This window comes from Nansenia antarctica (assembly GCF_963989245.1).
Source record: "Nansenia antarctica genome assembly, chromosome: 5".
NCBI lineage: Eukaryota > Metazoa > Chordata > Actinopteri > Argentiniformes > Microstomatidae > Nansenia > Nansenia antarctica.
In genome coordinates, this window is record NC_137690.1 from 38,698,826 (window position 1) to 38,715,862 (window position 17,037).

General features: G+C 44.1%; 1 protein-coding gene across 1 annotated transcript in view; it reads left to right on the forward strand.

Moving 5' to 3' along the window:
* Positions 1–1,265: 1,265 nt before the first annotated feature.
* The window catches only part of dapk2a (death-associated protein kinase 2a), a gene marked incomplete at both ends in the record, with an annotated part of 17,205 nt that continues 1,433 nt past the window's right edge, over positions 1,266–17,037 (forward strand). Inside the window, 7 exons of the mRNA XM_080532755.1 lie at positions 1,266–1,327; positions 2,637–2,858; positions 5,202–5,340; positions 11,171–11,300; positions 12,061–12,136; positions 12,500–12,652; positions 13,141–13,186. Of these exons, the coding sequence (XP_080388881.1) occupies positions 1,266–1,327; positions 2,637–2,858; positions 5,202–5,340; positions 11,171–11,300; positions 12,061–12,136; positions 12,500–12,652; positions 13,141–13,186 (828 nt within the window). The remainder of the gene's footprint in view (positions 1,328–2,636; positions 2,859–5,201; positions 5,341–11,170; positions 11,301–12,060; positions 12,137–12,499; positions 12,653–13,140; positions 13,187–17,037) is intronic.

A 17,037-nucleotide genomic window follows, 5' to 3' on the forward strand; every position in this document is an offset into this window, starting at 1 on the left:
ATGGAATGAGGAACGGTATCAAACATGTCCATGCATTACAATAAATCAGTCCTCCTTCTTCTTCCTCCACCAGCCTCCTTTGGTAGTCTACGCAGAGATGAACATATTGTTCAGTACCACTGGCAAATGTTTACATTTTGGAAAGTGACATGATATGCTGTTGCAGCAACAACATCTGAATGTTGGATATCACTATGTCGAACCCCTAAATACATCAACTTATCGTCCAAAAATGACCTGATTGGACACTCCAAATGAGCAAAAGTGATTATTTTGCTAAAAGTTTGTTAGCTTTAAACTAAGGACTGTATAGGTCTGCTTAGATAAGATAACAATGAACATTATATCATGAACCATACAGCCAACAATCTGTTTTTTCTGGTGACAAACGTTCTGTATGGTTAGTATGTTAAAAAAATACTGTATCTGTACATGATAATGTATCTGTCAGACACATGCAGCCCATCTGACTGGCCTCAGTGTGAAGAGCAGTGTGGAGTAAAGAGCGCGGGGGAACAGGTGGTGTTTCCGTCTATAGCGCGAGCGTGTGAATCTGAGTAGCCTGCGTGGCTCAGTGGAAGAAGAGTCGCCTACTGTGGTCAGCGTAGACATTTAAAACACCAGTGGATAAAATACATTTGTGGATTAAACTCTTACTTAGATGGTAAGGAAACATTCAGTACATAGAATATCTTGTGTTACTGTTTACCTCTAATGTATGTACATGGCATAGCCTACTGTTTAGAATGTATGTACATGACATAGGCTACTGTTTAGAATGTATGTACATGACATAGTCTACTGTTTATAATGTATGTACATGGCATAGCCTAATGTTTATAATGTATGTACATGGCATAGCCTAATGTTTATAATGTATGTACATGACATAGCCTAATGTTTATAATGTATGTACATGACATAGTCTACTGTTTATAATCCCAACCTTTTGCTCGGCCTATAAACATTTTTAAACCTTACCATGGAAAAGCCTAGGCCAATTGTGTCTGCTGTGTGCTATCACGCCCTATTACAAAATAGGCCCAGAACTGTTTAGAGACAGCTTTGAGTGTGTCCAAACTAAATTTTGTAATTCTGGGTGGTCGATATGATCGATGATCCCATTTTTCTTCTATCAAACCAGTAGTGTCAAAGCTTCATAGACACCACTTGGATGTGTTGTGTCCGTCGTCACAGAGTGTGCTTGTTGTCTGAAGCGGGGGTGAAGCAGCTCTGGGTTTGGCAGCAGACGGACAGCAGCAGACATGGCTCTGTTCAAGCAACAGAAGGTGGAAGATGACTACGAAATCGGTGAAGAATTGGGAAGGTAGGCTTACAGTACGATAAGAATAACAACCTGTTTCTTACCTCTGATTATATGGAGGTAAAAGTCATTGATAGGCAAAAGATGAAGCTATTTGTTTTGTGGTAAAAAAAAAAAAATCTCATTCACACAGACACAGACACCGACACACACATACAGTACACACACTGAATCTCTCACATATACACACACACACGCACACACTCTCTCTCTCTCTTTAGAACGCAAGGAAAACAACACACCCTAACACGCTGCTCTGCCATTGGTGGTCATCTGTGTGACTCCATGTCACTTTTTTACGACACTTTTTTACGATCTCCACCTCACGTTGTGTTTTTAAAGATGCCTTCTATCTTTAGGGAAGGTCTATATCCAATTACAGAGCAGCAGGAATAAGGAAGTGAGGGGTTAGCTTACTCACCGCTCCACTGGACAACACAGTGAAAACAGAAAAGAGTGATCTGAGTTTCTGACTTTATTCCCCCCATCCCTCTCTCTACTGTACATCAGTGGAGACTGGTGGAGTGAGAAATCGGAGGACGGGCTCATCGTAATGCATATGCCTCCCCTGATCTACAGTATGTTGTATAGTCTATACAAGCTTTATCTAGACAACTGTACGCGCTGGGAATGATGACACACGTTTACTTCATAACACTTCTGAACCCCGTGTCTCATCGTACTGTGGCTGTGGTGGATTATGTAAACCCCAGAATCATCAGGCTAAGCTACTGAGGTCACTCTGGTATGGACAGCTGAATTGTCACCTCTCTATGAATAGACTAGTCGGCTCTTGTAAATCTGTCCCCCCCGCGTTCTACAGGACCATTGAGTTGATCTTTTTACAATAGCACCTAAGCTTCACCGTGCTTGTGTACTGTAGCGGGGGTGAGGCTGGTGGAGGTAGAAATCTGAGGATCTGCAAAGAGGAGTGGGCAAAAATCCCTCCGGGGATCTGCGCAAACTTGGTGACCAACTACAAGAAACGTCTGACCGCTGTGTTTGCCAACAAGGGTTTCTCCACCAAGTACTGAGTCATGTTTTGCTAGGGGGTGAAATACTTATTTTACTCAATAAAACACAAATATATTTTTGATATTCTGTCTCTCGCTGTTAAAAAGAGCATACCGCTAAAATTATAGACTGTTAATTTCTTTGTAAGGGGGTCAACTCGCAAAATCAGCAGGGGGTGAAATACTTATTTTCCCCACTGTATATACTGTATATATATTCTCCCCAACAACTTTACTAAATGAGTTTCGCTGAATCTCTTTCTCTCTCCGCCGTTCTGTTTGTCCCTCCGTGGCTGCAGTGGGCAGTTTGCCATAGTGAAGCAGTGCAGGGAGAAGAGCACGGGCCTGGAGTTTGCCGCCAAGTTCATCAAGAAGCGGCAGAGCGTGGCCAGCCGCCGGGGCGTGCGCCGGGAGGAGATCGAGAGGGAGGTGAACATCCTGCAGCAGATCCGACACCCCAACATCGTCACGCTCCACGATGTCTACGAGAACCGCACTGACGTGGTGCTCATTCTGGAGCTGTGAGTCACGCCCAGGCAGACTAGACTAGACTAGACCAGACCAGACCAGACTAGACTAGACTACACCAGACTAGACCAGACTAGACTGACGTGGTGCTCATTCTGGAGCTGTGAGTCACGCCCAGGCAGACTAGACTAGACTAGACCAGACCAGACCAGACTAGACTAGACTACACCAGACTAGACCAGACCAGACTAGACTACACCAGACTAGACTACACCAGACCAGCCTACACCAGACTAGTCCAGACTAGACCAGACTAGACTACACCAGACTAGACCAGACCAGACTAGACCAGACCAGACCAGACTAGACTACACCAGACTACACCAGACTAGACCAGACTACACCAGACTAGACCAGACTACACCAGACTAGACCAGACCAGACCAGACTACACCAGACTAGACCAGACTACACTAGACTAGACCAGACTACACTAGACTAGACCAGACCAGACTACACCAGACTACACCAGACCAGACCAGACTACACCAGACTACACCAGACCAGACCAGACTACACCAGACTACACCAGACTACACCAGACTACACCAGACCAGACCAGACTAAACCAGACCAGACTACACCAGACTACACCAGACTACACCAGACCAGACCAGACCAGACTACACCAGACTACACCAGACCAGACCAGACTACACCAGACTACACCAGACTACACCAGACCAGACTAGACCAGACCAGACCAGACTAGACCAGACTAGACTAGACTACACCAGACTAGACCAGACTACATCAGACTAGACCAGACTAGACCAGACTAGACCAGACTAGACCAGACTAGACCAGACTAGACTAGACTAGACTACACCAGACTAGACTACACCAGACTAGACCAGACTAGACCAGACCAGACTAGACCAGACTAGACTACACCAGACTAGACTAGACTAGACCAGACTAGACCAGACCAGACTAGACCAGACCAGACCAGACTAGACTACACCAGACTAGACTAGACTAGACCAGACTAGACCAGACCAGACTAGACCAGACTAGACTACACCAGACTAGACTAGACTAGACCAGACTAGACCAGACCAGACTAGACCAGACCAGACCAGACTAGACTACACCAGACTAGACCAGACTAGACCAGACCAGACCAGATCAGACTACACCAGACTAGACTAGACCAGACTAGACCAGACTAGACCAGACCAGACTAGACCAGACTACACCAGACTAGACTAGACTAGACCAGACTAGACCAGACTAGACCAGACCAGACTAGACAAGACCAGACCAGACTAGACCAGACCAGACCAGACCAGACTAGACTACACCAGACTAGACTACACCAGACCAGACCAGACTAGACTACACCAGACTACACCAGACCAGATTAGACCAGACCAGACTAGACCAGACTAGACTAGACCAGACCAGACTAGACTACACCAGACCAGACTACACCAGACTACACCAGACCAGACTAGACCAGACCAGACTAGACCAGACTAGACTACACCAGACCAGACTACACCAGACTAGACCAGACCAGATTACACCAGACCAGACTACACCAGACCAGACTAGACTACACCAGACTAGACTAGACCAGACCAGACTAGACTACACCAGACTAGACTACACCAGACCAGACTAGACTACACCAGACCAGACTACACCAGACTAGACTACACCAGACTAGACCAGACCAGATTACACCAGACTACACCAGACTAGACCAGACCAGACTAGACCAGACCAGACCAGACTACACCAGACTAGACCAGACCAGACCAGACTAGACCAGACCAGACCAGACCAGACCAGACTAGACCAGACCAGACCACACCAGACCAGACCAGACAGACTAGACCAGACCAGACTAGACAGACTAGAACAGACCAGACCAGACCAGACCAGACCGACTAGACTAGACTAGACTAGAACAGACCAGACCAGATCAGACCAGACAGACTGGACCAGACTAGACTAGACTAGACCAGACCAGACCAGACAGACTAGACCAGACAGACTAGACCAGACCAGACCAGACCAGACCAGACTAGGCCAGACCAGACCAGACCAGACCAGACTAGGCCAGACCAGACCAGACAGACTAGACCAGACCAGACCAGACCAGACCAGACCAGACCAGACCAGACTAGACCAGACTAGACCAGACCAGACCAGACCAGATCAGAACTACAACAATGGAGCAATGGAGCTTTTGGGAAACTGGCTAGAGCCACACTGAAGTGCTGCTCCCACCGTAGCTGCTGTGTGGATCTGGACCAGACAACACATTGATTAAAGCTTTAAGAGGTCTGGAGATGATCCGTGTGTGTGTGTGTGTGTGTGTGTTACAGGGTATCAGGTGGAGAGCTCTTCGATTTCCTGGCCCAGAAGGAGTCTCTGAGTGAAGAGAAGGCGACCCAGTTCATCAAACAGATTCTAGAAGGTGTCCACTATCTCCACTCCAGGAAGATCGCCCACTTCGACCTCAAGGTCCATCCCTTGTTGTGAAGCTACGGTATCAGAGGCTGGTGGAGGTCCACATGGGAGGACGGGCTCATTGGAATGCATTGGAATGGAAAGAAGAATGGTTTCAAACACTCATTCCTTTCCCTGCATTACAATGAACCCATCCTCCGACAGGGTCCTCCCTCAGCCTCCCCTGGTCTACTTTGTATTCTTTGGTCTACAGTACACATGGTTTCTCTATACATCAATATTAATGTGGCAGTGTATGGCCATTGGCCATATCATTCAAATTCATAGAATGGATTGATCCATTTAGACCGTTGCAATGTGGATGGTTCATTCAAGATGGCCGCCTGACCAACCATCAGCACCTAATGGGATGACTCATCTATTAATCAGTGACAAACCTCTCCTTTATGTCCTCCTGAAGCAGCTACCACTTAAAGAAAGGAAGCCATTCTACTGTGAAATAGGGTCAGATGATACCTGGTTTCTATGGTGACAAATACTCTCCAACAAGCCTTTTAGCAGAGCCAGGTTGTGACTCAATGAGTCTACAGGAATAATTTATTCATAGATGAAGCTGTAACAAAGCTCATACACAACAAAGCCCATATTCTGTGAAACCAGTAACATCAGTAACACTGGTTTTAGACCATTGAAAGAGAGCTGTCATGATGTTGCTAATTTATTTATTACATGTTAAATCCCCTGGGCTTCTATCTAATAGCAATCACTGATAGCAATCACAATCACTATCGCTATCAGATTGTCGGGGTCATCCCTATGTTCCCCGGGTCCTATGTTCCCCGGGTCCTATGTTCCCCGATTTCTTAGAAAAAAAAAAAAAAAGGGTTCTATGTTCCCCGCTTCCGAAAAATGGTTCTATGTTCCCCGCTTCCGTGATTTTTTTTTTTTTTTTTTTTTTTTTTAATTATTTAAAAAACAACATACACAAATACATAATCATACTTTTTTTTTTTTTTTTTTTGAAAACAACATACGCAAATACATAATCATACTGTGGATTACTAATTGATAGACATTTACAGGAAATTGCAGGAACTATTATACATAGGAACAAAATGATTATATGTACAAAACCTTTTGTAGGTAGGACACTATTGGACCTCGGCCCAAATCTAGTACTGAAGCTGACCCCCCATGCTAAACCATTTGGAAGTACAGTATACTAGGACTCCAATTCAGACACACTGGGGGGCTGTCACAAATCTACTAACTCTAATCAGCCTGGTCTCACACGGCAGACGGCAGAATTCGACGTTTATGGACAAACGTCGAATTCTGACTTGAGATTGCATCCAAACGTCGAATTCCGATGTGACATTTGCATCCAAACGTCGAATTCCGATGTGACATTTGCATCCAAACGTCGAATTCCGACGTGACATTGGGGTAGCTCGTTCTGATAGCGCAGGGGTGCGCCTGTTATGTGCGCCTGTCGGGGCTTCTCTCGGGATTATTCCATTTTGAATTGGAAACCCTATGGTTACCCTAACCCTAACCTTAACCTTAACCCTAACCCTAACCCTAACCTTAACCCTAACCCTAACCTTAACCCTAACCCTAACCCTAAATGTGGCCTAACTAATTAATGCAAGTGCAATTCAAATTGGAATAATCCTGAGAGAAGCCCCGACAGGCGCACATAACAGGTGCACTCCTGCGCTGGTGTTCTTTTAGGAATATAAGATTTTCAATTCCATCTCGAAAATGATCTATCTAGGGAGTTATATAAAATGCTGAGACAATACCATGACATTGATTATTACATAATATATATTATGTATATTGATACATATGATTATGTATTTGTGTATGTTGTTTTTTAAATGTCAGATTTCAGATTCAGATTCATTTATTTATTCAAGGGACAGTGCATATTAATAAAACAAAAATAAATTGTAAATACGCCAGAGTTAGCCCGAAAGCTAGTTTTCATCCGCAGTCCCTATGCCATGATGTTGTATACGGCTCCCTGGAGGAAAAAAATACATTTAAAAGATAAAATATAGGTAGTCCTAGGCACAAAAAAGTAGACAGGACAAGCATTTAGCTTAAGGGCATAACATAGGGGGTTAAAAGAGCATACATTAATCATAGGCGGTTAAAAGGAGGGTACATATAAGCAGAGGGTTAAAAGAGCATACATTAATCATAGGCGGTTAAAGGGAGGGTACATATTCGGTAAGCAGACTAAAAGCAAGCAAGATATACGCACGGTAAGCAGACTAAAAACAAGCACACAGACTGTACAGGTAAGACATGTTAGGCAGTACACAGACAGGCGGTACACATGACATACAGGTATAGGACAGGACATTTCAATGTTGGCAGGTGTGTGTGTTGATCATCCACTGTTTTAGGTGCTTTCTAAATGATTTAAAGGTGCCTAATTCTTTAAGGTGCCCTGGAATCAGGTTCCATTCACGTGCCCCTCTAACTGACCAGGCAGGTTGTGGGATTTGCTTGTGACCAGCTTGTTATGCAGTAGTTGATGTGTGTGAAGATCATGGCGTGGACATACATGGTAGCTGCCTCTGTTGACATGTAGTCCCTTAAAAAGCGGAAGTTGGACAGATTGAACTTGACAATTTTACAGACCTTTTTGATATGTGCCTTAAAAGTGAGGTTGGAATCTAACAGCACCCCAAGATATTTGAACTCGTTCACAACTTGTAGTTGTTCCCCTGAGATAATGACATATGCTTCTTCAGCAGAACGGTTTGTTTTGGTAAAAAACATGCTGACCGTCTTGGAAACATTAAGTTGGAGACGACAGTGGTTCAACCATGTAGTCACCTGAGTCATAGATTTGGTAAGTACAGCAGCTACCTCCGTCTTGGTCTGACCATGTACAAAATAGTACAGTGTCGTCAGCATACATTAGTGTATCAACCTCAGGACATTGATATTGATATTGACATTGATACATATGATTGACATTGATACATATGATTATGTATTTGTGTATGTATTTGTGTATGTTGTTTAAAAAAAAAAAAAAAAAAAAAATATGATTATGTATTTGTGTATGTTGTTTTTTAAATAATTTTTTCGGAAGCGGGGAAGCGGGGAACATAGAACCCGGGGAACATAGGACCCGGGGAACATAGGACCCGGGGAACATAGGCATGCTCCCAGATTGTCTCTCAGATGTGAAATTAGGATGAAACATTGATTTCCTTTTACTGTTCTATTATGCATGTGATGGCTTTTGCGGTTTTGGAATCAATTGCTGATTGCCAGACGATCGTAGTTTTCCAACAACGAGAAAATAAGCAGGGCTGCCAAGTCTCACGCAATCACCGTGAGACACACGCATTTCAACCAGTTCTCACGCTCTCACGCCGCATCTCTATTTCTACTGTAACATAACCAGGTACATTAATAATAATTGTTAAAGGAGCATAGTCTACTACTTGCTACTGAGATGCTATCATGCTAACCCGACGGATTGTGCGGTTGACGCGCCGTGCGTCCTAGTTTGATGTGTTGCTGTTGGTTATATAAGATCCGTAGTCGTTGGTTTGCTGCATAATAAACATTTATTGTGTTACTATGTGCCATCAATGGCTTAATCACTGGTACAAACAATAACAATAACAAACTTAGCGCCCTTGCGGTCAAACCTATTTGCCCTTCCGGGGTCAACACCTGACGACAACAACAACAAATGTGCTACCTGATATACCTGCCTCAGGTATTGTGACAGCGCCACCCCATGCCCACACGGGGAATTACAACACGTATCACAGGACCACAGGATCTGGCTCCTACAATAGTAATAATAAATAGTAATTGCAATTTACAATACAACAATTGGGGGTCCCTCAAAAAAAATGTGACCGCGCTACGCGCGCACAAGATCAACCACCAAGCCCTCATTCTGACCCAGGAAAAACCCTGGTATGTAGCCTACTGTATAACATGATAGCCATCTATGAGCAATGCACTGTATATAAGATGATGACCAAGGGTCTTTCTGCTGCTGACCAAGGGGCTGAGTCCTGTTGATGGGGCCCAATTTTCTTTTAGAGTCTGTAGGCTACTGTATTTGTTCATTAAGATTTCATAATATGATATATTGTCTGAATTTTTGTCTTGTTTTATAAAATGTTAATTATTTTCATTTCTTGTGCTGGTTTATTATGAACAACATGTAAACTTGCAGGAAACTAGCACAAATAATTGGGTTGGAGAGGGGGGCCGCTGCCGCCAAAACGTGCACAGTTTTGGGTCGCTCCACCGCCAAAAAATCTCACTCCAAACTTTTGGTGAAACTTGGCAGCCCTGAAAATAAGTACTTTTCCTTTTGCTTTCTTAAAATGTTTATTCACCATAATGTAGTACGGAGTTCAAAGTACTAAAATACCACATAATATCAAAATCGCCGAAATAGTAAATTTCTATCTATTTTTGCTCTTTGCCACAAACGAACGCCAGCGACATCCGACGGGTTTTCCCAGGCCGCCACACATATAGCTCCATAAAGTCACGTCTTAAATATTTGAAGGCAAGGGACTTTTAAATTGGTGTGAGGATGGGAGCCAATCACAGTTACTTCACCTGTCAACATTGGGATTTGAAAATAAGGGATATTTTCCCCAAAATAAGGAAAAATAAGGGATATCCCCCGCACACCGATTATAATTATGTTATAAATTGATATGGATCAATTTATACCTCTTATTAGATTATAAATACTCTGGTTGTTATGTTTGCCTTTTGGTTGACAGCAAAAGAGGGAGAGAGGAGGATAGAGAGCAGGATGGTGCACCAGAGAGAGAGAGCGCAAGAACTAGGTGAGAAAGTGGACAGGTAGTCAAGACCACATAAGTAAGTAGCCTTGAGAACCGATGGTTCTCGAGCCTAATGGCCCATAGGGCAGGAGCCTATCTCCTGTTTCCGTAGCGTGAGGCGGCTTAATGTACAAGTTAGTACACCCCCTGGACATGACGCTGGTCCATGCCACCCCCCCAAGGCAGCAAACCTAGGGGAAACACTGGTGGCTATTCAAGTATAGCCTACTCCTAAGTTTTTCTGTTGTCCTCACAGAACGGCCTTGCTTTTTCTTCATGTGCTTTATACCAATAACATACTCCATTGGGATATGTGTGTTTCTGGTCATAGGTTCTGGTTGGTGTAGTTGTAGCTTATCATTTTTAGTGTAGGTAGGGGCCCGAACAATGACTCAAGCCCAGGGGCCCCCACCCCCCTAAGTCCAGCCCTGGTGACAGCAGCTGGTGAAAGCGGGAACATGTCGGCAACCAATAAAAAATGTGCTGACTTTTATTCGGAAAAATATATCAACTTAAATATCAATGTTGTTGAAAATCAATGACCCACTCACTAGTTAAGCCAAAATATTACAATGCAATGGATTCTGTGAGTAATCCCCCACTACTCAACACTAACTAGGTAGTAATAATAATAATGATAATAATAATAATACATTAGACTTATATAGCGCTTTTCTAGACACTCAAAGACGCTTTACAAACTGAAAAGATTGAGTAGTAATAATAAAAAGAAACAAAAGGTAAGTATAGGGGCCAAATTAAGGTAGTGCTGGGGACACATGGGAAGGGGAGGGGGAGAGGGTTCACTGGTGAAGTAGTAATGGGGATTACTCACCGAATCCATTGGAATTGCAGTGTTTCGTCTTGACTAGCGAGTGTGTCATTGATTTTCAACAACGTTGACATTTTATTGACATTTTTCGGAATAAAAGTCTGAACATTTCGTCGGTTGCCGACTTGTTCTGGGTTTCACCAGCTGCCGTCACATACAGCCCCTTTTCACCTGTTGGTTCTGTCTCTCTGGTTCCCAGCCGGAGAACATCATGCTGCTGGACAAGAACGTACCCTTGCCGAGGATCAAACTCATCGACTTTGGCCTCGCTCAGAAAATCGAGGCTGGGGCCGAGTTTAAAAACATCTTCGGGACTCCAGAGTTTGTGGGTGAGATTTCACACTCGAGAAATGGACTGTGCTCAGTTGAGATGTGGTGGCTTCAGCAGGGCAGGCTGGGGGAGGCAGAGATAGGAGGACAGGGGGCTCATTGGAACGCACAGAATGAGGAATGGGAACACATGTATACCATACCCATCTTCATTCTGTTCCATGCATTACAATGAGCCCTGTCCTCCGATTTCTACCTCTGCCAGCCTCCCCTGGTCTCAGATGATATTTGGAATTGAGCTTTTTTGATACTAAAACTATCACTGATGAAGTCCTCTAATGTGTGTGTTGACTGGTTCAGTGTAGTGTGTGTGTTGACTGGTTCAGTGTAATGTGTGTGTTGACTGGTTCAGTGTAATGCGTGTGTTGACTGGTTCAGTGTAATGTGTGTGTTGACTGGTTCAGTCCTGTAATGTGTGTGTTGACTGGTTCAGTGTAATGTGTGTGTTGACTGGTTCAGTCATGTAATGTGTGTGTTGACTGGTTCAGTGTAATGTGTGTGTTGATTCAGTGTAATGTATGTGTTGACTGGTTCAGCTCCAGAGATAGTCCTGTAATGTGTGTGTTGACTGGTTCAGTGTAATGTGTGTGTTGACTGGTTCAGTGTAATGTGTGTGTTGACTGGTTCAGTGTAATGCGTGTGTTGACTGGTTCAGTGTAATGTGTGTGTTGACTGGTTCAGTGTAATGTGTGTGTTGACTGGTTCAGTGTAATGTGTGTGTTGACTGGTTCAGTGTAATGTGTGTGTTGACTGGTTCAGCTCCAGAGATAGTGAACTATGAGCCTCTGGGCCTGGAAGCAGACATGTGGAGCGTCGGGGTCATCACCTACATACTGTGAGCTGCACCTGAACACAAAACACCAATGTCTCATTCTGCTACGATAACAGCCAACCCTGGGGGGTATTCCATCAACGTCTGTAAAGGAAAATCCAGGCTTATTTTGATCAATCCCGCAAGATTTATGAAAGAAAATCCCGCTTTAAAAGTCTCGCTTAAGACTTATCAAAATAAGCCTGGCTTTTCCTTTAGCGATGTTGATGGAATACCCCCCTGGTCTCAGTCAAATACATACAATATGTCGAAGTTGAAAGATGAATGATTCAAATTAGCACTTGCACACTGTATTCACTCGTGGTAGAGAGAGACAGGCAACATTGTCGTACTGCTCAGATATTGAACAGTGATGTTGGGTTCCAGGCTAAGTGGGGCGTCTCCGTTCCTGGGGGAGTCCAAGCAGGACACGCTGGGGAACATCTCAGCCATGAACTACGACTTTGACCAGGAGCTCTTCTGCCGCACCAGCGAGCTGGCTAAGAGCTTCATCAGACAGCTGCTGGAGAGGGACACGAAGTAAGGTCACACACACACACACACACACACACACACACACACTCACACCCACACTCACTCACACACACACACACACTCACACACACACACACACACACACACACACACACACACGTCAGACAGCTGCTGGAGAGGGACAAGAAGTAAGAACACACACATTCATGTATACACACTCACACACACACACACACACACACACACAAACACACAGTAAGAAGTAAGGACACGCACACACTCACGCACAAACACACACACACACACACGCACTCACACACACACACACACACACTCACACACACACACACACGTCAGACAGCGGCTGGAGAGGGACAAGAAGGGAGAACACACACACATTCATGTATACACACTCACACACACACACACACACACACACACGCACACACACACACACACACACACACACACACACACTCACACACACACACACTCACCATCAAGGAGTTATTGATGGGATTGTTTGTCTCCAGGAAGAGGCTCACTATTGAAGATGCTCTCAGCCACCCCTGGATCAAGGTAATATGATATGATCAATCATCCCTGCTCTGTATTGATGTTGGACATGAGTGTACAGTGATTCAGTAATGGCTGATTACCGTAGGCCTTTGTCTCCCAGTAAGAGTGTTGGTGTGTGTGGTGGTTTGACTGGTAGTCCTGTCAGACATAGACTGTGCCTGTAGCTACTTCACAAATACGCTGTACGACTTTACTGTCCACAACAGAACTGCATCACTGTAGTTTATCTGCTAGTTCGTATGATACAATAGTACAAAGCGTGGCAATCGGGATCCAAAGTGTTTTTTGCCTCATTGTCGTCCCTTTGTAATGGTATTTTTTTTATTTGTTTGTTTGTATCATCTATCATCAGTCATCGTAAGAAAAAAGCATAGATGACATTTTCTTACAATGACTGATAGATGATTGACTTACTTTGGATAGCGCTTTGGATAAAGGCATCTGCTTCAATCCAAACATGTAAATGTGAGGTAAATTGCAATAGGGATCCAAAGTGTTCATCTCATTGTAGTCCAGTTGTAATAGTCTTTTTGGCAAGTAATAAGTCTTCACATAAAGCTATACGTCAGAAAAGAACACAGTTTGATCAAAGAAGGTTGATAATACTTCGATCCCTCGTTCCGACATGACCTCTGCCTTGCCGGAACATGACCTCTGCCTTGCCGGAACATTCCGCAACTAACCGGCCATGACATGTTGGTTGTGTTGCTCTGATCTGGTTGTTAGAAGAGCGTGAGTCTGGTGATGGACAGAGGGGCAGCTGGGTAGAAGAGCGTGAGTCTGGTGATGGACAGAGGGGCAGCTGGGTAGAAGAGCGTCTGGTGATGGACAGAGGGGCAGCTGGGTAGAAGAGCGTGAGTCTGGTGATGGACAGAGGGGCAGCAGAGTCTGGTGATGGACAGAGGGGCAGCAGAGTCTGGTGATGGACAGAGGGGCAGCAGAGTCTGGTGATGGACAGAGGGGCAGCAGAGTCTGGTGATGGACAGAGGGGCAGCTGGGTGTCTTACCTGTGGTTAGAATGGAGGAGCCTCATGGTTGTTGGGGCTGTCGTGCAGGGGGTAGAACCGCTGTCTAATGATCACAAGGTCGGCAGAACGGTGGTTCCAACCCCCGGCTGGCCACATGTCAAAGTGTCCCTGGGCAAGACACTGGACCCCCAAATTGCTCCCAATGAGCGGCCCGGCACCTTGCGTGGTAGCTTGCTGCCATTGGTGTGTGAAGGACACCATGAATGCATTCATGGCCAACCATCCTTGGATGGGACACTGCTGGGTCTCACAGTCTAACAAATGCAGTGGATAGGAGGAAATTACTTTATTGACTTGGGGACAGTGTATACGCTGGTAAGACTTTATTGACTTGGGAACACTAGGGTTAGGGTTAGGTGCTACGTCGACTTGGTACATGCTGGCATGTCTAACCCTAACCCTAATCCTAACCCTAACCCTACCCCTAACCCTAACCCTAACCCTAGCACCAAACCCTAACCCTAGTTTTCCCACATGTACCGTATTCCCACATGTACCATAACATATACACTGATAAGACTTTATTGACTTGGGGACAGTGTATACACTGATAAGACTTTATTGACTTGGGGACAGTGTATACGCTGGTAAGACTTTATTGACTTGGGGACAGTGTATACGCTGATAAGACTTTTTTTTAAAAAATACTTTTTCTGAAACATTTCAGGCATAACATAACACACAGGCAGAAAAACATCATACATCAAAGAACACAAACTTGTGGGGCAGATATCATGAGGTCATGTTCAGGAACCGTGATCATTGATGATGGTTAGACAGGTACAGTTTGCTACATGAGATTTATGGCATGTTTGCCTAAGTGAGAGAGAAATAAAATGTATTTAAACAAAAAGAAAATGAATACCTACAATATATATATATAAACCCTAATCAGTGTCCGTTTTCTTAAAATAACAATCCCATTTCTTCCAATCTCCTTTTTCTTTCTGTAGATGCAGAGTGTGGGTCATCTTTTCCATGGAGCGTACATTATTAACAATTTTAGTAAAAAGGTCCACGGTAGGGGGATTTCTCTGAAGCCAGCATTTGGTAATAGCTTTTTTGCATGCAACCAAGAGAATTTTGAGGAGGTATGCATCACTTGTATATAAACGTTCAGGTAATATTCCCAGATACAGAGAGGAAAAAGACATATCAATGTTGACTGCCAGAATCTTAGACATTAAATCACTCACTTCTTCCCAAAAAGATTGAATACATGGACATAACCAGAAAATGTGTGCATGGTCAACTTGCATTGATCCACACTCCCTCCAACAAGGATGTTGGGACCCAGTGAATTTGGACTTAAGCTTTGGTGTTATAAAGAAGCGAATCAGGAATTAGGAATTAAAATCCCTCCAAGTTAGTGAGTTAGTGGTAGAGCATTGGGCTTCCCAAGCTTGTATCCACACCTCCTCAGTTATTACCATCCCCACATCCCTTTCCCAGTGCTGTCGTACATAGTCAGTTGAGTTTCTGTTCATTGAAGTAATGGCTTTGTAAATGTTACCTATAATCCTTTTACCATCTTCACCTTTATAAGCATTCATGAACATTTTTATCAGTTTTGAAAAGATTGCAGGTTTGGGCCCTTTGACCTCCTTCAAAAAATAGTGGCGGACCTGTAAGTATCTATAAAAATCATGTTGATTGAGTTCAAATAATTGGCTTATGTTCTGAAAACTATCAGGCTCCCCATTTGACATGATTCTACAAAGGGCAGTAATGCCATGTTGGGCCCATTGTCTGTATCTATGATCCTGCAGTGCTGGTGTGAAGTGAGGGTTGTAGGCTGGCCAACTTAATACTTTTACTTCTCTATGAAGCTGAAATCGCCTAATCACCTCTAGCCATTTCTGAAGAGCGAGACTGACACATTGGTTCTCTAACTGAGCTATTTCCTTCACCTTGTCGAGACAACCTAGGACCGACTGTATTGGTGTGTCCATCAAGGAAAGTTCTATGTCTTTTCATTTACCTTCGTATGTTGGGTTACACCAAAGTACTAGTGGTCTTAACTGGGCAGATAAATAATAGTCCTTCAGGCAAGGTAATGCCAAACCTCCCCTCTCCCTCGGCAGCTGCAGGGTTGAGTATTTTACTCTGGGTCTCTTTTTGTTCCAAATGAACCTGGAAATGTGTTTGTCCCATTCTCTAAACTGTTTAGGGGGGATCTCTACTGGCAGGGCAGTGAATAAATATAATCATTTTGGGAGAATAGTCATCTTGATTGATCTTACTCTACTACCTATATCGAGGGGTAGCAAGGCCCACCTGTCCATAGATAAGACTTTATTGACTTGGGGACAGTGTATACGCTGGTAAGATTTTATTGACTTGGGGACAGTGTATACGCTGGTAAGACTTTATTGACTTGGGGACAGTGTATACGCTGGTAAGACTTTATTGACTTGGGGACAGTGTATACACTGGTAAGACTTTATTGACTTGGGGACAGTGTATACGCTGGTAAGCAAACTGGAGGTAGTCTCTCTATGAGTAGAGGGCTGCAAGGGAGTTTTCCTGGATACACAGTGTAAAGTTTTTTTTGCCCTTGCTTGCTTGCTTCTGTCATCATGTGGTTTTAAATGTCCATCTCAGTTGTTGCTTTATCTTCTTTGCTTCTCTGTGAAGCACATCGGGTCACATTTTGTGAGAAATGCGCCTCTGTACAAATAACATTTGATTTGATTTGATTTGAATGTGTGTGTGACTGGGTGATTGAATGAGAGGCCGTCGTAAAGCACTTTGGAATAAAGCGCTACATAACTCAGTCCATTTACCCATTTGTAGGCTGTGTCTTTTACACCTCACTGATGA